This window comes from Andrographis paniculata, unplaced genomic scaffold, assembly GCF_009805555.1.
Source record: "Andrographis paniculata isolate CXL003 unplaced genomic scaffold, ASM980555v1 Contig83END, whole genome shotgun sequence".
In the NCBI taxonomy this organism is placed as follows: Eukaryota; Viridiplantae; Streptophyta; class Magnoliopsida; order Lamiales; family Acanthaceae; genus Andrographis; species Andrographis paniculata.
Genome location: NW_026137621.1, coordinates 1,374,933 through 1,400,672, shown reverse-complemented (window position 1 = coordinate 1,400,672; position 25,740 = coordinate 1,374,933). Strand labels below are relative to the sequence as shown.

At 36.0% G+C, this 25,740-nt stretch overlaps 2 protein-coding genes and 2 long non-coding RNA genes across 7 annotated transcripts; 2 read left to right on the top strand and 2 right to left on the bottom strand.

The window, feature by feature from the left end:
• Positions 1 to 6,737: 6,737 nt before the first annotated feature.
• LOC127241594 (uncharacterized) lies at positions 6,738 to 11,650 on the bottom strand. 4 transcript variants are annotated; one of them, XR_007836571.1, is made up of 7 exons: positions 11,520 to 11,650; positions 11,282 to 11,343; positions 10,080 to 10,159; positions 9,931 to 9,981; positions 9,224 to 9,346; positions 7,277 to 7,742; positions 6,741 to 7,167 (listed from the first exon to the last, which is right to left on the bottom strand). It is a non-coding gene; the product is annotated as an uncharacterized LOC127241594 (long non-coding RNA). The 4 variants fall into 4 exon arrangements; XR_007836573.1 differs by having other exon boundaries at positions 6,738 to 7,742; positions 9,224 to 9,372; XR_007836570.1 differs by having other exon boundaries at positions 6,740 to 7,742.
• A 4,194-nt stretch (positions 11,651 to 15,844) lies between these two features.
• On the top strand, positions 15,845 to 17,836 carry LOC127241805 (uncharacterized). The gene is made up of 3 exons (XR_007836627.1): positions 15,845 to 16,415; positions 17,008 to 17,105; positions 17,717 to 17,836. It is a non-coding gene; the product is annotated as an uncharacterized LOC127241805 (long non-coding RNA).
• A 1,135-nt stretch (positions 17,837 to 18,971) lies between these two features.
• Positions 18,972 to 22,244, top strand: LOC127241804 (protein NUCLEAR FUSION DEFECTIVE 4). The gene is made up of 3 exons (XM_051261026.1): positions 18,972 to 19,341; positions 20,561 to 21,447; positions 21,533 to 22,244. Exons 1-3 carry the CDS (start codon positions 19,018 to 19,020, stop codon positions 21,996 to 21,998), a joined length of 1,677 nt encoding a protein of 558 aa, XP_051116983.1. The 5' UTR covers positions 18,972 to 19,017; the 3' UTR covers positions 21,999 to 22,244.
• A 1,477-nt stretch (positions 22,245 to 23,721) lies between these two features.
• On the bottom strand, positions 23,722 to 25,266 carry LOC127241794 (uncharacterized). Its single transcript, XM_051261011.1, has one exon. It carries the CDS (start codon positions 24,836 to 24,838, stop codon positions 24,245 to 24,247), a length of 594 nt encoding a protein of 197 aa, XP_051116968.1. The 5' UTR covers positions 24,839 to 25,266; the 3' UTR covers positions 23,722 to 24,244.
• Positions 25,267 to 25,740: the final 474 nt, after the last annotated feature.

The following is a 25,740-nucleotide window of genomic DNA, read 5'->3' as shown; positions in this document are numbered from 1 at the left end:
GTTTTCTTCATATAAATCCAAAAGCCTTACCTTCGATTTGATTTTATTTTTCCAAAAGAATTTTTTATTTTTATTTTTTAGGTAGACGGAGCTGTGGCTGTTCGGTGTTACTTTGAAGGAATCGGCCACGGAAGATTGAAGACAGCGTTGTTCGGGAAGAAGACGCTGTCGAACGGTTGGTAGGAGATTGTGCGAGTGTTCATTCAAGTTGTCCGCTGGATCTTTTCGAAATTGTGACGGTTGTTTACCGGAGTTAGAACCACCGGACGCCGCCTACTATCATTCATCGGAGCAGGCTGTCGGAAGATAAAGCTGCTCATACCTCAATCTGTATGGAAGAAGGCCGTCGCCAACGATATGTTGAAATCCATGTGAATTGAACAAAGAAGAAACAGAGGGAGTGTTTGTTTCTTTGATTTGAAATTTATTTATGTTTTTCTTAATTTGGGCGTGCAATGTTGGATTAAAAATCTAATTGTGAGTTAAATGTAACTATTTAGGCTATCAATCACATTAAGTCTGTATTAAGTTATCTGTACATTTACTGGACTTAAATGTATTTAGTAGTTGCGGATCTTCTATTTGCAGAAATCTGATAACTTATTAATTGGATGATGATGTCAATTAATAATAAGGGATGAATATTAAAGTTGTGATCCAAGTCTAGGCGCAACAACCCTTACTTCTCCTATCTCATTTTTAAAGTAACGCACAAAAATCCTAACAATTTTCTTAGGAGGGGTTGCGTCAAAGACTTGAATAAAACAATATCTCAATTAAATTGTAGACCAGAATCGACTACGCAAATAGAATCAGGTTAGATTTATTAACTTTATTATATTATCTCAATTATTTCAAATGACAAATGTGAATGAAAATTCCCTAAGTTATTTTGGCATATGAACTAATGGTGTCTTAATTTCTGCAGCAAAGACTTTCCAAAAGACAAAAGACATATTTGAGGAAAGCTCAAAATATGGAAACTCACTCATTCCATTACGGTGCAAAGGAAAATTAGTGTGGAATCTTTTATTCCAGGAATGTGAGTGATTTACTCAACCGGATAGGGTTGAAGAATGGTAATGTGTGATTTGGAGATCATACTTTAGAGAGAAGAATATTGAGTGAAGCTCTTATCCATCTATCCATATCGATTCTCCTTAGTTTTGAATGAAGTTTTTGACAGAAAAATTCGCCGTAGAGGTCGAAGGTGTTCGGAATTAATGGAGTTCCAACCGAAGGGAATGATCAAGCTCTGGAATTCTCTGTTGTATGGTCGTTGTTAGTACGAGGTTGTAGCAACGAGAACCTTAGGAGGTATTTTCCTGGGTTAACCATGACTAGCATTAGAGTTGAATGAGTTGTGGTTGTTTGTGTCCTTAATCAGCACTGGTTAGTGGAATTCCTCCTGGATTGGTATCCCCCGGATGTAGATTGGTTGATAATCGAACCGGGTCAACAAACACCTTGTCATATTGCTGTTTTATGTTCTGCATTGTTTTTCGTTGTTGAAACGTAGTTATAACTATGAACCGCCCACGCTTCGGGAGTTGGCCCTTTAAAGTGTTCGAATTTGTTTTGTTCGATAAATCACTTTCCCAACATCTGGTATCAGAGCAGTGTTCTCTAATTCGTTGAGTAGATCTGGTCACGGTTGCAGACATGAGTAAGGAAGGACGTTCAACATCAAGACCTCCATTGTTTGATGGGACAAATTACCAAAGTTGGAAGAACAAAATGGAAGCCTTTCTGATGCTTCAAGGTGAAGACGTTTCTGATGCTGTTGAGTGTGCATGGTCTCATCCTATGAAAACCATTCAAGATGAAGATGGTGTTACTACTCTTGTGAAGAAACCGAAGAGAGAATGGACGTTGAATGAAAAAAAGCTGTTGGAATAGCAAACTCGAAGGCCCTATTTTCGATTTTTAATGCTGTGGATGAAACTCAAGCGAAGCTTATATCAAATTGCAAAATTGTCAAGGAAGCTTGGGACATTTTGGAAAATGCATTTGAAGGTTCAGCGCAAGTACGAGAATCTAAACTAGATCATGTGTAGACATTGTTCGAAGGAATGAAGATGAATGAAGACGAAACAATCGCTGTTTACTATAATCGCTTTATGGATGTTGTCAATCAAGCAGAAGCTCTTGGAATGTACTTTGAAGAAAAGAGGCTGGTGAGGAAGATGCTTAAAAGTCTTACAAAAAATTTCAGGCCAAAGGTGATTATGCTCGATGAACCACCAAAGTTGAAAAATATGACGTTGGATGAATTATATGGTACATTGGTGAGCTATGAAATGAATTATCTTGAAGATGAAACTCCAAAAAGCGTGGCCTTAAGTGTGGAGGACGTGGAGCTGATCGAATCTGCTGAGGAAATGGCATTTCTGAGTCGAAAACTTTCAAGGATGATTAGTGAAAAACGTGCAACAAAGATGAAATATGGGAAGCTTCAGAACCGTGGCAGTTATCAGGGTGTGAGTACGTCTAGCTTACAACGGAAATACTCTAAACAGAAACCATCAAATTACAGCAAGCCAAAAGAGAAGTTCGATGGTGGATTCAAGAAGAAGTTGCTTGAATCAGTTAAAGAGTCTACCTGCTATGGATGTGGAGGAGTTGGTCACATTAAATCTGAATGTCCAACGGTGAAGAAAAAAGAGAAGAAAGCATACCAAGCCACATGGAGTGACAATGATGAAGAGGAAACTGTCTGTGTCGAGGAACAAGCTGAAGATGATGAAGTTGTTGCTTTCATGGCCGATGAATCTGAAGCTATTAAAGATGATGGTGCTTCTACTGATAAAGTTTTAGAGGAATCCATAGAACTTGATGCTGATGAGTTGATTGAAGCCTATGAGGAGATGGTGTTAGAGCAAAAGAAATCTGTGGTGAAGAACAAAGAGCTACTTGATACCATCTATCGATTAGAAGCTCAGAATGATAAATTAGAAGATGAGATCGAAGTTTTGAAGAAGGATGTTGCTGTTAAATCAACTGAATCAGATGCTTTGAGGAATGAAAATCTGAGGCTAAAAGATGAGAATGATTGTCTTCGAAAAGGAAAAGAAAAGTTGGATGATGAAATTGAAATTTTCAAGAAGGATGTTCGTGAGAGATCAACTGAACTTGATAGATTAAAGGTTGAAAATGTCCAGCTGAAACAAGAGAATGATAGACTTCGAAAAGGAAAAGAGAAATTGGATGAAGTACTTTCGATTGGAAAACCTTTTGGTGATCATAAGGGAATAGGTTTTTGTGAATCTTCACACAGCAAACCCACTACATTTGTCCGGGGTGGACTTCTTGCTGATGTTGAAATTCCAGAGAACAAATTAGTTCCGATGGTGAAGCAGAATTTGAAGAAGAACAAAAAAAGAGATTGGAATGAAAATCGTAGAACACAGGGTGTTAGACAAATGTCATCACAACGTAATGACTGCGGATACTGCAGATGTCTTGGACATACTGATGAGAAATGTTTCAGATTGGCGAAGGACATTATGAATGGCAGAAATATTCAGTGGCCTACTGAAGAACTCAGACAAAATGTTAAAGTCAGATTGGTGTGGATGCCCAAGAAAAATCAAAAGGCAAACATTCTTACAAAGGCGTTGGATGCAAATTGGTTTGAAAAGTTTGGACATCAATTGGGTATGCATTCGTACCCTACTTGATTTTTCATGCATTGGTGCTTAATAAATTCACCAATATATTTATGGTGTTTGGAATATTTGTGGTGAATATTGGAGAATGAAAATAATTTGAAAAGATTTTGTTGAAAAATCCAAAAAGAAGAAGTGTTACGAAGAGACTTTTATTGAGCAATGGCAAGAGTCAGATTTAATGCCATGGTTGATGTTTTGGTTATGGATTGATTCGACGTGGAGGACATTTCAGTCCTACACTGGATTTTGAAAAAATTCTAGGCCTTGTGTTGTTGCAGAAATCATTGTTGATGCTGCGAAGTTGCTGCTACAACAAATCTGATGTCGAATCAACCGAAGTTGCTGTTGTTGTTTATGTTGGTGCTGCAGCTGATGTTGATGTTGCTGCTGCAAGTATTTTCCAGTGGACCAAATAAGAAGGAATTCTTGAAAATGGAACAACTGAAATTATTTGTGAAGCAACTGAAATTCTTGATGATATTGTTGGAACAGTTGCTGGTGACGGTGATAAAGTTGCTACTGCAACCATTTCTCAGCAAATTGAAGGTACTTGTTCTTTTTGTCATCTGCTCCCACGAAGGGGGAGTAATGCAGGAAAATGGGAGATCATATTTTCAGGGGGAGTTGCCCAAGTTTTGATGTTGTCTGCTTTGCTGATTGTTGATTTTATCTATTATTACTATTTTCGTTGGAACTCCGAAGTGATAACAACCATATCATTGTGAAGGCTGTCTGTAGCCTTTTTATGTTTGTTGGCATGTAATAGTTGGACTCACTCTTGGATGATTGAGTGCGTGAGTAGGTTAATTCCTGCACTTTTATTCGTGGTTTCATATGCCAAAAAGGGGGAGAATGTGAATGGAAATTCCCTAAGTTTATTTGGCATATGAAGTAATGGTGTCTTAATTTCTGCAGCAAAGACTTTCCAAAAGACAAAAGACATATTTGAGGAAAGCTCAAAATATGGAAACTCACTCCTTCCATTACGGTGCAAAGGAAAATTAGTGTGGAATCTTTTATTCCAGGAATGTGAGTGATTTACTCAACCGGATTGGGTTGAAGATTGGTAATGTGTGATTTGGAGATCATACTTTAGAGAGAAGAATATTGAGTGAAGCTCTTATCCATCTATCCATATCGATTCTCCTTAGTTTTGAATGAATATTTTGACAGAAAAATTCGCCGGAGAGGTCGAAGGTGTTCGGAATTAATGGAGTTCCAACCGGAGGGAATGATCAAGCTCTGGAATTCTCTGTTGTGTGGTCGTTGTTAGTACGAGGTTGTAGCAACGAGAACCTTAGGAGGTATTTTCCTGGGTTAGCCATGACTAGCATTAGAGTTGAATGAGTTGTGGTTGTTTGTGTCCTTAATCAGCACTGGTTAGTGGAATTCCTCCTGGATTGGTATCCCCCGGATGTAGATTGGTTGATAATCGAACCGGGTCAACAAACACCTTGTCTTATTGCTGTTTTATGTTCTGCATTGTTTTTCGTTGTTGAAACGTAGTTATAACTGTGAACCGCCCATGCTTCGGGAGTTGGCCCTTTAAAGTGTTCGAATGTGTTTTGTTCGATAAATCACTTCTCCAACATCAAATCCCGAGTTTAGGTTTAATTTCTTATGAGTTTCAACAAATGATATCAGAGCAGTCTCGTATTGAATTATTGTTTTTTTTATTGAATTAAATTGGAAGATTAAAATCTGATTTGAAGTCCGTTAATTGAAATTGTCTTGTAGCTCGAATTATCTGGAGTAATTATAAGTAGTGCATGTATGTATGTCCATATATAATCATGTGATAATGGATTCCTTAATATATTCTTATATTAATCAATTAATAGCATTGTCTGCATTACTTTATTCCTTAATATATTCTTATATTTTTATTGATAATTATGTTCAATTCCGATATCACATTCTCGTTCGTCGATTCATAATTGGTGTTTAATTATGAAATCATATAAATATATATTATATAAATCAAACTAGGTGTTTGCATTTATGCAGCTTACATGAATCAAGATATTGTGAAAATTCAGTATATATAGGATCAAAATGTTTTCATGCTTCACCATCAGAAGGATGACACGTACCACCATTTTCAGTGTCATGTGTGAATTGTCACGTAATATATGTTATACTGTCTTTTTATAATCATATAAACTCTGCAATCTTGGGGTTAATGATAAATATCATAATCGTGAAAAATGAATTTTTTTCTGTAGAGACTTACTTCATGTAGATGCTTTGTACCATGAATGCCCACAAAATTTGCTACAATCCATTAACTTAGCTTCAACATAAAATAATTATCGCAGCAATCAAATTTAATAATTGGTAACCCCAATTCATTCACGTTTATTTACACTACCAAAAAAACAGTTTTCTATTATGGCTGGAAATTCGTAACAAAAAGCCAATTTTCGTGTAATTTGCGTATTTGCTACGCTTTAGTGACGACTTTTATCCGTAATGTGTACTCGCGTAACGAATGTTTTTTGCCACGCACATTTTTGTAACTACTACTCTTGGTCAACGTTCCTTATGGCAAGGTTTTTGTTACGAATATTCTTTAGTAATAAAAAGTCGAGCTTCCCATGCGTGTGCCAGGACTTTTAGTCACGATATTTGTTACAAAAGTTCCTCGCGTTACCAAAAACTTTTCTATGACCGCTTGTCAGAGAACGCTTTTTGTTACGATTTTTTGTTACGTCATTGAAGCCGTAATAAACAATATATTTTCTTATGGTTACGAAACCAGCGGTAACAAAATTATCCCTTCATATTTGTTACGTCCAATAACCACTTTTTGTTACGTTTTTCATTTTTTTGTTACGTCATTTATTTTGTTGTTATGTCATTAAACCCTTAACAAAACTATCCATTCTTATGGTCACAGAACTGGTCGTAACAACAACCATCCAAATGGAGATTAATTACCATTTATGCATTAAATATGAGCATACACCCACTGATGAGTTCAAGTTTAGTGTACCGATGACTAATAAATCAAGTTATATGTTAGTGATCCTCATCACATAAATAGCTGTTGTAGGCAGCTCGGAACTACAAGATACTCAATAATAAGGCCAACATTTATCAATTTTGGCACTACAATGTGCACCTAAATAGGGTAATAGGAACATAGCCATAAACAATGTCATGTGAACGATAAAAAATATAAGATCAACACAGAATTGACATAATACCAACATAGCCACTGCCCCTGCATTAACAGCCTACGTATACATAATATTCTAACTACCACGTATGTCAAACTGAATATGCGCAGACTCAAGAAAACCATGATCATCTGCACAATGAGACCTGAATGGTCACAACATCGACGATGCGGTATGAACATCATATTGAAGGATTTAAAAGAAAAATCTCAAGGCACAATGCCACGAACCAGGCACGGGGGGCAGAGCACAAGTCCCTTAGCAAAATTTTTTTTTTATCTAGTACAAGATAATATAAGCACACGGGTACCGACCTACAATAGACATTACAAATGAGTTAGAAACATAGTTGGCCAAGAGAATTGGCCTAAAGTTGACACTGCACGGATTACTAGTTAACTTCATGTTTAGAAGACTTCATACCGTCATAGGTGATTTGGAAACAGGCCTGAGAAGCTCAGAGACCGTATCAATACGAGTTGTGGCCAATCAAGTAGTATAAGCAGACCATAGTGAATTCCTTAGCCATCCAAAGAACATAGGACACAATTATGCAAAGTACGGATATTACGACTACTTCAAATGGGCCAGTAACTGCTATAGAGTTTTCGTGCATGAATGGATACACATCAGCCTTGATATTTTTGAACTTAGTCATCGTTGCCGTCAACTCTGATATCCCATTATGCATTTTTTCCCACCCTTGCTGGAATGCTACAATATCTATTAAACTAGTTGCTTCATTGAGGGGATGACCTGAACTCGTAGCACTGTCAACCTTTGAGTGCTTCTTGCTTTTTCCCCCAAGAGCCCGTCGGTATAGAGTCTCCCGAACAGCCGGAGTCTACCCTTCAGGGGGAATCTTGTTTAGCTCATTTTGTAAATATGTCTACAACAAAGGAATCAAGTGAGGCAACCTTGCACATATTGTTATAGAGGTACTTAATGTCTAAATTGTATCAACATAGGGAATAAATGCAAATCTGGTTATCCTGGATTCACACAGCACGCTTTCATTGACACACAGCACTTCCTATAAAAAAACATAACTTAAACTCAAATCTGGTTATCGTGGATACACACAGCACGCCTTCATTGACACACGGCCACTTCCTATAAAAAAAATATAACTTAAACTCAAATCTGATTATCCTGAATTCACACAGCATGCCTTCATTGACACACGACCACTTCCTATCAAAAAAACATAAGTTAAACATGCACTAATTTTCCATAAAAATAAGGCAAACTTCTACATAAGTTAAACGCGCACTAGTTCACAATATGCACTCTATTTTAGGATTGAATTAGAACCATATATATCACTTTTAGTATTATATGATGATGGAAGGACTGAAACTGCTGAACAAACCTTTGAATTGGTTCCTTCATAAATTTATCGTAAGTGGTTGTCGTTGACACTATACAGTACAAGCATAAGAAGCTTTCAACTAACATTAATGAATCACCCCAGAGTTTTAAGCATTTTCTTGAAAAGAAATATACAACCACACTATAAGACGAGAATATTGACGTGCCTAGTTGATAAATTTTGGCTCACTGTTGCACCACACAAACACCCAAATTCTGAAATTCTCTTGAAACTGCATCTTGGGGATCAACCATGACTTCTAGTATTCCACTATCACCAGAAGATGAAAAAAAGAAAAAAAGTTGTTTTATATTTGGTTAACGCATAAAATTTTCTTGTCTTGGTTGTCATCAATCATCTTTTGTTATTTTATTTCCGTTTGTCCTTATCAATTGTTATTCTTGTTCTTAAATCACATGTATTGTAATACACCATCAAAATTTGATCACATGAAAATTGATAGTTGAAAAAAAACTCGAACTGCGTAAGGGTTTCACATAACTAGCTTGAAGACAAGGAAGAACTTTAGACATAACTCAACTAATAAAAAAAATGCGGACCTATCCTTATAGCCATTGATTAAAAACCTGTAGAAACAAGTAAAATCAGACCCAAGAGCTGATGATGAGCAGAGACAAAGTCCAAATGCGTAAAAGTGAAATCCATCAGATTTTTCATTCTTCACGTGGTATGGCTTTGGCAGGAAATAAAATTTAATTGCAAATGGAACAGTACATCAATAGCACGAAGAACATGCAGAAATTTGACATTGGACTTAAAACTGTGCAGAAAATCTGGATGTTGGTAACTTTTATTCTTTATCACTAACATACGATCTCGAAGGAAAGCATAACAAATCATGTTGACCTCTATTCACAGGGGAGAAACTGTGAACTTCAAATTAAAGTAAAAACACCAAAAAAAAAAAAAAAAAGGGATGCAACATGAAAAATTTAAAACGGAATGCTACAAAAAAACAACTCAAAGTACAATATTACCAGAAAAATGAGGAATTGGCGCGGAATGAACTGCGCCAAAACCGCAACTTTTATGCTCAAATGGCGCGGCATGTGTCACGGTTTTACTCCGGTACAGAATTACGATTCCAATTTCCTTTGCGCCTGATTTCCGGACCAAAAATAAAACTCTTGGTGCCATTATAGGAACCATAAATAAGAAAAAAAAAAAAAAAAAAAAAAAAAAAGGCATCAAAGCTGGTGCCACAACTAAGTAAAAAAAAATAAATTATTGATGCCGAAAGTGATACCAAAATAAAATAAAAATAAAAATAAAATATATGTTGGCGACACCTTTAGCGCCACACCATATACATATATATTTTTATTTTCTGGCGTCGACTTCCGCCCAAAACATCATAATAATATTTTATATTTTTGCAATATTTTGTTCAAATAATAATAACAATATAGTGATTAATTAATACAAAAAAATTCATTCAATTTATTTCACTAGTCACAAAATATCATAATCTATAACAAGCAAAACACATGTTGATATTTTCCAAACTAATCCTTCAAACTGACTGAGACTAAATAGGCTCAAACAAGTGTAGCAGCCTAAGAGCATATGGTTAGTTACTTAAAAGATATAATTGAGGATATATTTTCACCTAATTGTGCAAATTAATTTAACAATCATTACCTTATTTCATCTATGCTCTACAAACTAATTTAACAATCATTACCTTATTAGCCACCAGATCCAAAAATGTACCAAACTGAGTAAGCAATTTCATCTGCAAAAGGAAGTTTATAATGTAACATTGACATTACGTTAACGGTAATTTTTTTTTTAAAAAAAATATTAGACAAGAAAAAAGAAAAATGAATATACTGAAAAGCTCCTGAGAGCAAGTTATTCATCATGCCAATATTTTGCAGCAACAGATCCCCGTCAGCTCTCAAAATAAAAAGCTGGTCACAATATATTCACGTCAATTTCATCGTTCTAAAGGCTCCAATCTTAGAAACGTCCAATAGAACATACAAGTTAAGTGTGATGAAAGCATTGAAATAAATAGAAGGATCTCAAACACTAACAAGTTTTTTATAAGAAAGCATTGAAGAAAAAGGGAGAGATTGGAGCACCGGTGATGGAGACCACCCAGATATTGCATAAATAAATAAATAAATAATCTCATCTCAACCTCAATCTCAACCTCTATTTTTGAATATATCCACAGACGATTAATTATAACTCTTCCTCATCATCTAATTAATATTTATACACATATATATACACATTCAAACTCATCAGCATCCATCCATCCATCACCAACCTCATCGAATATAACCTACAAATTACTTCACTGATCTTCAATACTTTAAATAATTGAAATCTTGTGATGTTTGTCTCCTTAATTGGATACATGGCACTCTTCTTTTTTTGGCCATATTAATTTAAGCTACAACACCCAAAATGTGATATCTATATTAATTACAACAACATTATAAACATGCACTAAATCGCAATATGCATTGTCACTTTTGGGATTGAATTAGAACCAACCTTCTGTAATAAATACCTTATAAAAGGGCAATCACAACATAACTTAACCTATTGAATACATACTAGCAACTCTCATCCCGACTTGAAAATATATTGGGGTAACCACAACAAAACAATTTCAAATCTAAATCACTTAATTCCCATGTCGGTATGGGAATAAGCCTAAGACATCAGCCACCATGTATCCCAATTTTATTTTAATGAAAAGGTATTTTGAAGATGCACTAGATAAAAATGTTTGACGCAACCTTGATTTCGCCATAATTTTGGATATCAATGATTTTCAATTTTTTTTTTCTATTTTCTCGCAACAAGTAAATCACCTAAAATGAGGACAAAAACTAGAAGCGACAAACACCCACTCTTATTCACTACCATACCAGTAAAACATTGATATTTATATAAATATATAAAAATATTTATAGAGTTGGGTTTAGTAAATCTTTAATTCTCCTCATCTACTACTACTTAAACAACCAACAACAAGATCGATTAAGAAGAAATTGAAAAACTATATACCCACTTACATAATAGCCTTTACAATCATAGAAATGAACCCGTAAGCCAATCTTCTTTCAAACCGGATTTCCTAGCAATAAACGAGTAAAGAATTAGTTTTGATTGACCCAAAAACTACTAAATCACCGAAGCCCTAGTGGCTCAATAGAAGAATCATTTTCTTACACAAACCCGAAGATCAAATGGGCCTTTGAGAACCAGAACATACACACGGATTCAGATAGGGGAAATCATCAAAATTCTTACCTAAAGGCCGGCGCCGGAGTAGCTTGTCACCGATAGAAGGATGAGGCGATGTTGGCCCTCTCGCATGGCGGAAGAAGGGAACGAGACGAAAAAGGGAGAAAATTTATTTGCCCTAACGTTTTGTAGTGTTGATAGTGATCCATCGCAATGGTGTCTAAGGATATAAAAAACGCTCACAACCCATTATGTTGAAAGCTTAAAAACGTGTTCTACAATTTTTTTTTTTTTATTTAAGAGGAAAAAAATATATTTAATTGAAAAATATTACGAAAATTAATTGTAACTAATGTTATTTTTATGAAATATTACCATATTTGTAATTGTTACGGAAAATTTTGCGTAATAATTGAAACTCAGGCGTTGACCAGAAAAAATCTTTCTGTCACGGATAAGATCGTAACAAAAATAGTCATTTGTATCTATGTTATTGTTACGCCCCCTCGTACCGTAAGGATAGCCCCCTTTTTTGGTAGTGTTTGTTGTATAATAATATGATGACAACTTATAATTTGAAGGCAATATTTCACCTAAAAATTATAATAAATTATTGAAGCAATTTTGTAGTATATTATAATCAACTTGATGCTCCTTAAATGAGTAACTGTAGATAATTGGAAATGTGTCTCACAATCATTTCACAATGGACGATTAGCTGCACATAAAACATCTATGATTTTTTTCAAATGTGCACCATTGTTAGATTGTTCAAATCTAGCATCCACTACAAAAAAAAAAAAAAAAAAAAAATAGTATATTTGTAATGGAATTCAGTCCCTAAAGATCACGTAGCTAACGTAATTCCATCATTAATTCCGTCTTTAATATTATTAGTAACGGAAAAAGTGAATTTAAAGACGAAAAAATTTCGTTACAAAAATGATATTTTCTTGTAGTGATCTATACATGATTTATATCCATTAGGGTTTGAACTTATAACCTCACAGTCACAAGTTTATCTCCACACTACCAAACTATCTCTTGCGAGACAAAATGTGAAATATTGTGCTAATTTCAAAGTTTTCAAATAGAAGTCAGACTTATATTTTATATGTTACCGCATGTTTATTATTAGTATTGTTGTTGTTTATAGACTTTTTTTTTTTTTTTTAATTTAAGTTATGTAGCTACTTATTTTTTTTATATAAAATAATATGTATGTTAATATTTTTTGCAGTATTTTATTTTGTATACATGCAATATAATTTTATACATTTAACATGAATTTTTTATATAAATATTCAAGTAAAATCCCATTAATTTCAGTAGGATAATATTCTTCAAACATCATACCACCAAAAAATCAATATATAGAAGATTGAAGTAAAGAGGAAAAGATTACCGAGACTTGGTTCTAAAAGTAAGCACATAACAATAACAAAATAATTTGCCATATATATTTATAATTTTTCATATCTAATTTTATGGCTATATAGTTGTTTTCTTGTAATGCTAATGCAAATAAATATGAATTGGAAATAGTCACGGCTTATTACAATTTCTAGGACCCTATTAACAAATCTTGTTAGCCTATCCCTTTTTATTTCTTCGATTTGTTCATGCTCGAAACTGAATAGAGTTGGCATGGTTCATCTAAAACGATCCAATGAGTCAAAATCATAGTTTTAGTTTAAGGAACAATTCTGATTAACACGACAAGAAGGTAAAAATTCGAATTGGAAAGGTAAAATAAATGCTAAAAATTTAAATAAAGACGGTTGGAATCTCTATTAAAAAGTGCAGAAAAGGTAAAACAAAGTTGTAAATCAATATGAAAATGCTAAGAAAAATTTAAACAAAAATTATGCGAGAAAGAGAACGTGTGTAAAAAGTGAAGAAAATCTCTCTGGAATGTCACTGGAATTGAATATCGATCCAAAATCTGGATATGGCTTTTTTTTGAATAATTTTTTCTTCTTTAAAATCTTCTCCACAAATATCTCAACCCTCATCCTCCAAAATAGTCCCCCATGTCACCTTTCTGATTGAGTCCACACTTGGACTTACTCTTATGGGCAATTGCAAGGCTGGGATGTTGATCAACCATCTACGTAAGACATTCTCTTTAGGATAAAATACTCTATTTTCTATATTATCCTTACAAAAAACCTCACCTTTTAGCCTTCTTTTTGGATAGATTTTTCTCTTCACAAATTTCTTCCACAAAAATCTCACATTCCTCCTACGAAACAGTCCCCCACATCATTTTCCCGATCGACTCCACACTTGAACTTGCTCTTATGGGTTGCTACAAAGCTGAGCCAGCCCGAGAAAGTGAAAAGATCTGTTCATTTTGGGTTTTTGATTGCAAGAACTACATTGAGCCAAATGGTGATCTAGGCCTTTTCTTTTTTATGGATACAATTTTCTAAATTATTGTAATCTTCTATTTATTTAATCCTTTGTATACCATTCGAAGAAAGAAGGATTATGAGACTCATTGCTGTCGACAATGATGGTAGCCGCAAGGGGTTTGGACGATCCATCCAACAAACCCAACAAGGTCAAAACTGGTGAGCATCGGCAACACAGGTCCTTTCCATAGCAGAAAATTGGAAGAGAAGAGTTGTAATACACCCCACCAGTCTACAATCCCGATACGCCCGGTTTTCCGGAGCTTGCGGGCCGGGGTGTCACAGTTGGTATGAGAGCCGACTACGACAGCCCACAGCTATTGATCGGACTGGTGACGGGCCTAGCAGATGATGATCCTTCGGGTGCAACGAGGACGTTGCATTTTTAAGTGGGGGATGATGTAATACCCCAAAGTTAGGTCGGTGCTAGGCTAACTCCCGTGGATGAGCTGGTGTCAGGCCATCCGATGTTGAATATAGGTTAAATGGATTAAATAAACTACTCATGTTAATATTGTGCACATACCTTTTCGGTAGCCCTACTAAAAGAACTGTAAAGTTAAACGTGATTGTTCTAGATTAATTTGAGGATGTGTGACCCCCTGAAAAGTCTTCCAGGGTGCGCGTGTCTGAGGACAGAAGCCCGCTGAAAGGATTCGTGTTGACCTATGGAACCAGTCTAAACTCCTGACACGCCCGGTTTTGCGGAGCTTACGGGCCGGGGTGTCACAAGAGCTTGATCGTAAGCATCTGAATCATTGTGGTAATTGTTGGAAATTATTTTTGGCGAAATCTGAAACACAAAATCAAATAGAATACAAAATCAAATCCGAGCCTCGCAATTTCCTTGAAGCAAATGTGGCCCTCTACCGATCGCCTCCCATGATAGAACAAATTGTTAATGGAATAATAGATTTCGCAAACTGAACTAAAGAACTTTTGGAAGAAAAATTTGCAGGGAATTTTCCTGAGGAATTTGAAGAGAGAATTTTTGAAAAATGATTTTCCGTCTTCACCAAAGGGATGAAAAATATATTATATTTTTCAGATTACTTTATATTTAATCACGCTAAGAGAAAGAAACCATCCACTTCTGCACGTTGCATTCAGTTGCAACAAATTACTTTATCTGATTATTTATTTATTTCAAGTCAAAATAAATTAATCAGATAAAATATAGGAAAAATCATTTATTCATCTTTCACATTTTTTATTAAATGCTCAACAATCTCTCATATGAAAGAGGAAAAAATGATTCGATCAAAGAAAGATAAATTCTGTATAGGATAAGTAGGATTTCCTAAAATGAATTATGCATAGAATAAATAGGATTTCCTTTGAACTTTCATACGTAGTCATATAATAATTAAATACATATAAAATAATATATAATATTATGAAAATAATAGTAATTTTATAAAATGAAAAAAACAAACATCTTTCCCAAATAAGTTCATATTTTTTATTTTGTCTCCTCCATTTCCTTTCCCTCTCTTTTAAAAAAGATTGAACCGAAGTAATTTTTCTAGTTCCTCCCCTACCGTCCACGCCAAATTCCCCAGACCAAACAAATCCTTAGGCCATCTCCAACCAATCAACTATATTTATCAAGTTTTAACTCTAAATATGCAGTTGCTACAGTAATTTTGCTCCAACCGTAACTCTATTTTTTACTATTATTCTTCAAATATTTAATTTTTCCTATTATTTTAAACAACTTTTTATTTTTATAATTTAAAATAATTTTTTTTTAAATTTAGAAAAATAAAAAATAAATTTAAAAGTTAGAATTTAAATTTTTTTTTTTAAAAAAAAATAAAGCAACGCCATTTTTTGGCTCCAAAAAGTGGCGCAAAATTTGGTGTCCATTAAAGACAACCGACGCCAAATAAACCAACACAGCACCATTAATGGGTTGAAGATGTCCTTACTCCTTGCTGCCGTCCTCCCCCACCTCTTTTCTTCTTCTTCTTCGCTTACTTTCATCGCCTATTTTTTTTTTTCCTTCTAATTTGCGGCGTCGCCTTTCTCCCGAAGACAAAGACCGCCGCCGCCACTCCCAAGTTCTTCTCCAACTTCTTCTTCCCCAATTCTTTCCTTTCTTCTTTTTTTTCTTCCTCCTTCTTTTTCACCAAAGTCATTACGCAGCTACACCAGGTTCTTCCCCCATCTTCTTTTCCCCCAATTCTTTTCTTTCTTTCTTCTCTTTTCCTCTTCCTCTTTCATAGTCGCCACCCACCCCAACATTCCACAGCCGCCACCGCCATCGCCTATTAAAAATATTACTCGTGGGACACCGGGAACATTAAAAATAAAAATCAGTTTTAACCACTGCCACCGCCTAACGCTGCTCCCGTCGCCGTAGATTGTTAGGTGATATGGCGGCAGTTTCAAAGCAGAATATATTTATATCCAATGAATGGGCCAATGCCGCTGAGACCGTAACCTATGGTTCGGTTACTTCTCCAATAACCTTCATATGCGGCCCTAAGAATAGCGGGAAAACTACATTCTCTCGTCACTTGGTCAATGTTCTTCTGCAGAGGTGTTTATGTAGTACTATTTTATTTCATTTTCCTGTTTCCATTCCTTGTTTTCGTATTGAGGTTTTCTGGGTGATTTAATATGAGAATCAGTGTGCTATTAGGATTGGTCATGAAGGTGGAAATTTGTTATATGCTCGTGAATGTATGCTTTTTTATTTCCCAATATTGGAATTTCAACCCTACGTTGAATTTTTTGTGCATGTAGTCTATCGTAAGAATGTTTCATGGTGTTTGGAAGTGTAACTTTACTCAAATTCGTATAGGTGAAAACTTTGCTACTTATTAATTTTTGGCATGGTCATACAGGAATTACGAATATGAATTCTAACATATTCATGTAGATGAATTGATTGTTATGCAAAATAGTTTTCACTGTTTGTTAAAGTTCTTTGTTATATAGTATGTATATATATAATTAGTAAGGGTGCAGCCTTCATGATATCCATATGAAAAATTTATTCTTCATAAAATTATAGGAGTATGTAGTTGAGCAAATACAGCTTGTGCCTTTGCACAACAAACAATATCTATCGGCGGTGATGTTTAATTTACCAAGGATCCCATGTTCAAATAATGAGCTTTTTATTACAGGTATAGAAAAGTGGCATAACTCGACACCGATGTTGGGCAGACAGAGTTTACTCCCTCTGGCCTCGTGTCACTGGTTATGATTGACAAAACAACTCCAGGTATATTATTTATTGTTTTGACCAATAAATATATGACCATTTGTTAACCTTTTCATCTACAATATTAATACTATTAGATATTGCTAAATTTCCCCATTTGTGTCTTTGATATGAAAATTTGAAGATCCCATGCTTGAAAACTCCTGCACGGTATATTATTGATTCGTGCCTATGACTTGTTCTTTGATAAATTTTCTTTCTTTTTAATATGACTTCTCGTATGTAAAATTTTTAATATGAAAAAAGTAATATACAAAACTTAAGTCCATTATACATTTGTTTTATCAATCGTCACATACTCATGTTTTGTGAATTTTCTTGGAACACCTCAAATTTGAAATGCTTTTGCCTTTTCATTTGTCTTATTATGTTATCAATATGCTTTGAGTTAGCAATGGATTTATCATAAGGACTATTCCATATGAGCATGCCAATTTTAGGTTTCATCTCAATGATTTCACACTTTTGTAAATTTTCCTTCCACAAAATTCTATTGTATCGAGCGCTGTGTTCTATACATATCTTCTTAATTGATCTTATAAATTTTATGTATTCTGCTTATATATGGAATGATATTTTGTATGATCATTTACTTCTGAATATCATTTCAGATGCTTTTTCTTTGGTTATGTCTCATAGAAAAAGGGATCATGCTACTTATGTATCTTACATAAAAAAGCTGTATGAGCACTATCTAAAAGAATACAAGGAGAATGGAGGAAATTCCAGAAAATAATGAGGTTCCACTTGTCATTATCACCCCTGGCTAGGTTAGGTTTTTATTTATGGATCAAATACTATTATTGTATCTTCTCTAAATAATTATATTCTTTTCACATTCTATATTATCTTTTCTTTTTACAGAAATTGGTTATGAGATACTGGTCGACTTGCTAAAAATTATGTTCCCTACCCATGTTGTTAAGATTCAAATATCAGCTTGGAGCAAGAACCTGCCATCAGGAGCGTTTTGGTTGGATGATGACAATTATGATTTAGTGTCTGTCATTGAGATCAATACTGTTCTTCAAGATCACATGAAGAGATCGTATGTTCTTATTATTATCATTTAATGCAACATACATATCTTTCTAAAGTTTTCTGATTATCGGGGAGGAAAGAGAAGGAAACTTTTGGTGGAGGAGAAGGGTTTTCAAAAAACCCCGTGATTTGACTTAAATAGTATAGTAATGATACTATTTTTGTTGTAGACTCCTATCCGTCACTTCTTGCGCCAATTGAGGGTGACGTATAGGAGTTAGAGGAGGAGGAGGCAAGTTGTTGAGTATAAAAAATAAGATTAGAGTTTCAGCTTAGGAAAGATGAATTAATGAGCCCAGTGGCGATCCAATGGTGGGTCAGAGTCATTTGGTCGGATGGTTGTTGGCGCCGGGTCAGTTAGTTGGTCATTCAAAGAATATATTCGTTTGAATGAGGGCCTTGAGACGGTTGGTTACGAAGTTAACCGACGAGGAAGCGGTTTCAGACAGTTCAGATAAGTAACCGATGCGGAAATGATTTTTGGACAGTTCACATTAACAACCGATGCAGAAACAATTTTTTGACGATTTTTTTACGATTATCGATGTGAAAATAGTTTTTTGACAATTACCGACGTAAAAATAATTTCTTTGGGTGATCCAGAAGTAACCGACATGAAACAGTTCAAAACAATTTGGTTTGATTCGTACATAAGAATTCTTAAATTTTCTACCAACCGTGACACTCAGGGAGGGAGTAGTACCGCTAAACAAAAACGGCCCATGTGTTTAATTAATTTCGGGGTCCAGGATCAGGACCAGGACCACAACGACACCTGTAACCGTTCACATCTCTCCTGTTTTTTTCTTCAATAGATGATATTTCCTCGCTAAATCCCTTCCCTCCACTTTACCAAATTTCCCCCAAAATCATGGTGGCGTTGAAGGAGGGCAGCCGGCCGCCGTGGGTCGGTTTAGCGGCGGCAGTTTGGGTGCAAATAGCTTCAGGAAATGCTTACACTTTCCCTCTCTACTCTCACCACTTAAAGTCTGTGTTAGGATTAAGCCAGCAGCAGCTCACGATTCTCGGAGTCGCCAATGACATAGGCGAGAACGTCGGAATCCTCCCCGGAATCGCCTGCAATAAGTACCCGCCATGGGCGGTGCTTCTCGTCGGGGCTTTCACTTCATTTTTCGGCTACGGCGTGCTCTGGCTCGCCGTTACCCGAACCGTTCACTCCATGCCGTATTGGGTTGTAAGTCGATCCACTCATCTCCATTCGGTTCTGATTTTAGCTTAATCTCTCTCTCTTCTGTATCTATGCTTAGATATATATATATATACACTCCTGGAATTAGTGTTGCTTTGATTTTCATTTCTGTTGTTTAATTATCAGAAGTTCATATTCAGATTTGGAAGCATTAGTGATTTGTGATTGTTAATTCCGCCCTAAACTTGTTGAAATAAGATTAACGAATTTAGATGTTGGGATCGATTGTGGAAGCATTTGTGATTGTTAGTTCCGTAGCTGAGAGAGATTTCTAAACTGGTTGAAATAAGATTAACTAATAAGTTAGATGTTGGGATCGATCTGGTTAATGGTATTAAGAGAATTTTTACTTATTAGGTCAAAGAAATATTATTCATGTCAAAGAAGAAATAAATGGTAAAGGCACGTTTAGGGTAGGCAGGTATGCTTTTTATGAACGTTTTAAATGATCAAAGTTAAATTGATTTATATTATTTTTCATGGAAAACTTATACAACACTAACCATATTATACTTCATACCAAATAAAAATTTCATATTATTTCTCAAGGAAAACTTATATAACACTAATCATATTATACTTCATACCAAATAAAAAATTGAAACACTCATTCGATCTATTTCTCATTCATATATATTAGTTTAATATTAACTTCATAGTACCAAAGGTGCCTAATACATTAAGTCATATGGCTGAAAATAGCTCTCTTTAGGTAGAAGTTTCGGAAAAAATTGGAAAAATTTTAAGAATAATTTTATTTGATGTTTTGGGAGAGAGTGAGAGGGAAAAGAATGTTTTATGTGATGTTATTTGAAAAAGTTACCATTGATGTCTATGTCGAAAGTTTCAAAAGTATCTATGTAAACAAAACAACTTAGTATTTGTGGATTATTCGGTTTTGTTTTATTATTTTTCTGTGCAGTATTTTTGCATTCAATTTTTATGCCTTGGATGCTGGAGCTTTTGGATTATTAAACACAAATAGTGAAATATTCTATTATTTAAAACATCCATTCTCGACCAATTTGAAATAAGGTATTAAGAATTAGTGACCTAGTTTTGTGTATGTTCTTGCATGAAGAAAAAGGGCTTCATTTCATTTGATTAAGATATTGTTTTACTGGAACACTCTTTATCTGGTGCTTCCCATTGTAAAGAGCTTGTGTATTTACTGCGCAATTCGTTTTTTACGATAATTTGGCAGTTGTGGATTGCGTTATGCATTGCCACAAACAGCAGTGCGTGGCTTGGCACGCCTATTCTTGTGACAAACATGAGGAACTTTCCTCTCAGTAGAGGCACAGTTGCTGGACTGCTGAAAGGATACGCCGGTTTAAGTGCTGCAGTTTTTACGGAGGTGTACACTTTGGTCCTTGATAAGTCGTCGCCGACTCTACTTCTTCTACTAGCGCTAGGCATCCCCACCGTTGATTTGCTGATGATGTACTTAATCCGCCCTTGTACACCAGCTTCGGGAGAAGACTCTGCCGAGCATTGCCATTTTCTTTTTGTCCAAGGAGCAAGTCTTACCGTTGCCGTATATCTTCTAACCACAACTGTTTTGAAAGAAGTATTGTCTTTTGGAAATATCATTTCCTATATACTGGTTGTCATTATGGTGCTTCTTTTAGCAGCTCCTCTTGCGATACCCATAAAAATGACATTGTTCCCGGCAAAGCGTAATAAGTCCAGTTCAGAAGAATTAGTTGGCGAAGACGAGACAAATCTGGCAACAGATCCACTTTTGACTGCATCGTCATCAACTACATATCTTGGAAGCTTTTACGAGCCTGAAGATATTTCGGAAGTTGATTTACTTATTGCTGTGGGTGAAGGGGCAGTGAAAAAGAAGAAGAAGCCTCGGAGAGGGGAAGATTTTAAATTCCGTGAGGCTGTTGTGAAGGCCGACTTTTGGCTTCTATGGATTGTGTACTTTTTTGGAGTTGGTTCGGGCGTCACCGTCCTCAATAATTTAGCTCAGATTGGGGTTTCACTCGGCGTGGAAAATACAACGATACTATTGAGTTTGTTCAGCTTCTGTAATTTTCTGGGCCGGCTTGGAGGAGGAGCTGTTTCCGAGTACTTTGTGAGGTAAAAACAACATTTTCATCTAAGAATAAAATTGTACTTTACTTTTCCAAATCCTTGTAAGAAAACATGCCTTTCTTTGTTGCAGATCTAAGACAATTCCGAGGACATTTTGGATGGGCGTCGCGCAAACCGTCATGGTTTTAACCTTCCTTCTATATGCTTCCGCTCTGAACGGCACTCTCTACGCCGCCACAGCACTGCTTGGGATTTGCTATGGTTTCCAATTTGCAATAATGATCCCAACAGCATCTGAACTTTTCGGGTTGAAGCACTTCGGCATAATTTTCAACTTCATGCAGCTGGGAAATCCCACAGGGGCATTTCTCTTCTCAGGCTTGCTTGCCGGTCAAGTCTATGACTCGGAAGCAGATAAGCAACTAGGATCATCGTGCCTGGGGCCGAGCTGCTTCCGGCTCACATTCCTTGTTTTAGCCGGAATTTGTGGGTTAGGAACTTTGCTTAGTATACTTCTTACCTTACGAATTAGACCAGTTTACCAAATGCTTTATGCAGGAGGTTCCTTCCGTATTGCTCAAAGTTCCGGCCATTGATACTAGAGAGTCCCTTTGGCCGTAATCTTTGGGATTATTGTTGTGTTTAATCGTATGCCGGGTTATGCCTCAGACTTTTTACGTGTCTGGAAAATAAATTTCCTCCATGGCATTATCCTTATATATACTATACAGCGTTTATTGGCTCTGTATCGACACTTGACTCAATCTATTGATGCTTTTCGTATCATGAATCGATGACTTTAGCTACCAATGAAGTTTTGAAGTATTACTTGCTGTTGTCAATCTCTGTCGAAGGATTGCACAAGAGCTACAGATAACTATATTGTCTTCGGATATTTATGTACTATTTGCAGGTGGATTTGGAGATGAACATAGGAGCGACAAACTTTCCAAGGCATTGGATAAGATTTGAGGATGTATGATGAAGAAGTATGATAGGAATGTTTGTGATCTACTAGTAATTATGATAATGGTTTCATGTACATGGAGTTTTTCGGATTACAGGATAACTCTATAAGCAGCGCAGACGACATACAAACCGGAGGGACATGGAAAAAGACGGCCCATAAAGCGCTGCAATGAGGTAATATCTCTTTAACATCACGTCGGCTTCGTGTTCTGAAACATTGCGTCCCACTTGATCTCTTCCGACCAATATTCAGTGTCTAGTGAAAGAATCACAGAGCTCGAAAAGCTGCTATTCAAGGCGAAGTTTGCGAGCACATCCTTTCTGACACATCCGGGCTCAACATTTGACCCAGCTCAAGCTTTGGGTAGAGTCCGAGTTCCGGGAGTCGCCAACATGGCTCCCTGCAGTCAGCATCAGCATTCCGTGGACAAAGGACTACCGGTCCTTGTCATCGGGGATTCTGATGCCCTGAGCCTCTTGTTCCTCTGCACCATAGCTACTTTCCATCTCAAGCTATGGTTCCTCGGAGCCACCACGGAAAGACTTGATGATTTCTCACGATGAACCAATGTCCGACGTGCCTGGTGAGATACTTCTTAGCTTGCTTGATTGCCAGCACAAGCCATAGAATCAACCGTACGTTTCTTCCTCCATCACCATTCTCTTCCCTCGCTAATTTGAGGATCTCCAAGCGATGTTTGGCGACCTTGACGCCCATGCTCTGAAGAAACTCGAGGCTGAAATAAGGTATGTCTTCTTGCCCGAGCTCGCTCGTTATGGTTGAACATAAGAGCGTACTGATAGACGAGAGCCGGGTTGAGGTCGGTTCTCGAGAGCCACGAGAACCAATCCATGGCTTCCTTATGCATGGTAGTATAAGGAAGTAAAGGCTATTATTGTGTGTATAGTAGTTTATAATGAATAGAGAGTGGAGTTTCTTGGGTTGGGGGGATGATGATAGGGACAAAAACCATTATTGGTTTGGTAGTTGAACTTGAGAGTGACAAAAGATAAAAGAGAAGAGGCCTTCCCTTAACTAAGACAAACTCCCTTTGCAAAAAGAGGGCAAGTGAGGGTCTCACATTTTATTTTTTTTTTAATGACGTAGGAACCGACAGGCAAACTTCACGGTCATATGTCTAATCCTCATACCATCAGGTCATTCCTTACGGGACGAGGGTATCACTTTTTCTGTAACACATAGTAAAGCTTAAGGCATGGATTCTTTGGAAGTAGTAGTTGTTATTACTACCATGTCTCTTATCTTGTGGAGATCAACTAAAGTATCATCTATGGTTGGCCTAATTCACTCACTAAAACTTACCTGTGTTCATGTAGGTTCTGTTCTTGTACTAAGCAGCAAGTCATCTTTAATACATGACCAAAACAAGATGGCATTAAAGCATCAATAGGTGCCAAGTAAGGGTGTAATAAAGGAGCCCTCCTACAGATATAATATGGCAAGAGCAACAAACATCTTTAAAGTATACCAAAGTGAGTGAGTCATTCAAAAAAAATTAAAGTAGAGAGACAAATTGATTACCCCTCCATACTAAAGAAAGATGTAGGCTTCCCCTTTATCTCCATGTCCACCATTCAAAAATACCTAAATTCTAAAAATTAAATAAGCTCTTGGTGTTTGACACCAAAAACAATCAATCCCTCACTAAATCAGACACAAAACATCCTAACAGTGAAGTGAAGTGAAGAGCTGATCTTCCCAAAATACGACCAGGGCTTCAAAGTTCAAACTCGCTAAAATAATAATAAGTAACAATAAGAAGAATGTGGATGACTATGTGGTGTAATTGGAGAAGAAAAAAGAGAAAAAGGAAATGGTTAATACTTAAAAGGAAAGGCCCTGGTAAAAGCTTCAGGTTGGTTTCAAGTTCTGAAACATTGAATCCCACCTGAAGTCTTCAACTACAGAGGGCCAATAGTGATGATACTCTTCATCCAGTTTCTGATCATCCGTTTGAAATTCAAACACAGCAGGGCTTGAAAAGCTGTTGATTCTTGAGCTAGGGAACATCACCGGGCTACCATTTGTAAGCAGAGGTGGTGCTCGGTTCTGATGCTGCTTGTTAGCCAGCAACAGCCTCTTGTTTTTCTTGATCATGATGTTCTTCCGGCCAGTGCTGATGCTTCCTGCAGGCACGATGGCCAGGCCAGACTCCTTGCAACGAATCCATGTCCTTAAGTACTTTGAGAAACGGCTCTTAGTCCGTTTGATGGCAATCAGGATCTTCGACATGGGGTGTGCAAGAACGCTTCCATTATACTTCCGAGCAAGCTTGAGAATTTCCAGCTGGTGTTTGGCTATGGAAATTCCCATGCTTTGGAGGAATTCATGGTTGAAGTAAGCCATGTCGGCTTCTTCAAGCTCATTGTGTGAAAATATTAAGCCATAGTGATAGACTAGGGATGGGTCTAGGCCAGTTTTTGAGAGCCAAGTGAACCAGTCCATGGCCTCAAGTGTGTGTTCTATGCTAGTGGGAGATAAGTGTGCTTCTTCTATCTATTGTATGTAGTGTAGACACACTAATATAAAAGTGGTCGAGTGATTTGATTCTAAAAATTGACTTGTTTTGTTTATAGTGGTTGGAAACTTGAACCCATCTGCATGGTTCCATTCAAGAATTTAACATAAAGTGAATCATAGCCTTTTGTAAAATGAGTGAGAACTAAGAAATCAAGAAAGAAATATTTATTGCCATCAATCACGCTTGGAGAAAAGGAACAGTTAGTGGGCTCAACTCAAGGGGTGACTGTATTTCCTTTTCCTTTTATTTTATATAACACTAACTAATAACCCTGTTTGGCTGAAATGTGTGTTCTTATGGTTTCTATTCAATTTTTTTTACTATTTGAACTTTATATTCTAAGAAAGATATATATATATAATTTTCACAAAATACCCTATTAAATATTATTTAAAGTAAAATTACAAACCTCCAAACTTCAAAATAAAGTAAAAATACAAACCTCCAAACTTCAAAGAAACACATGTATTATTCTTTAAAAGAAACCCAATACATTTCAGAAGAGTTTAGAAGGACGGAAAATAAACTTAAAAGAGTGCTTTCAGTTACAAGATTATATATTACATGTTTTTAACATTTTATTTTTAAAATTTCTTAATATAACCCCGTCTTCTCAAACTTTACACTAAATCAATATATAGTTTTTATATATATATACTTGAAATTAAAAAATATTTAAACATTTACCAAACAAGTCGATATAATCACTTTATAAGAAAATAATAATGTATCAGGAATTTTTAATAATATTAAATACCGATTGAAATATAAAATTATAGTAATAATACATTCAGGAAAAAGGAATCATGTTTGTTAGTCACTATGA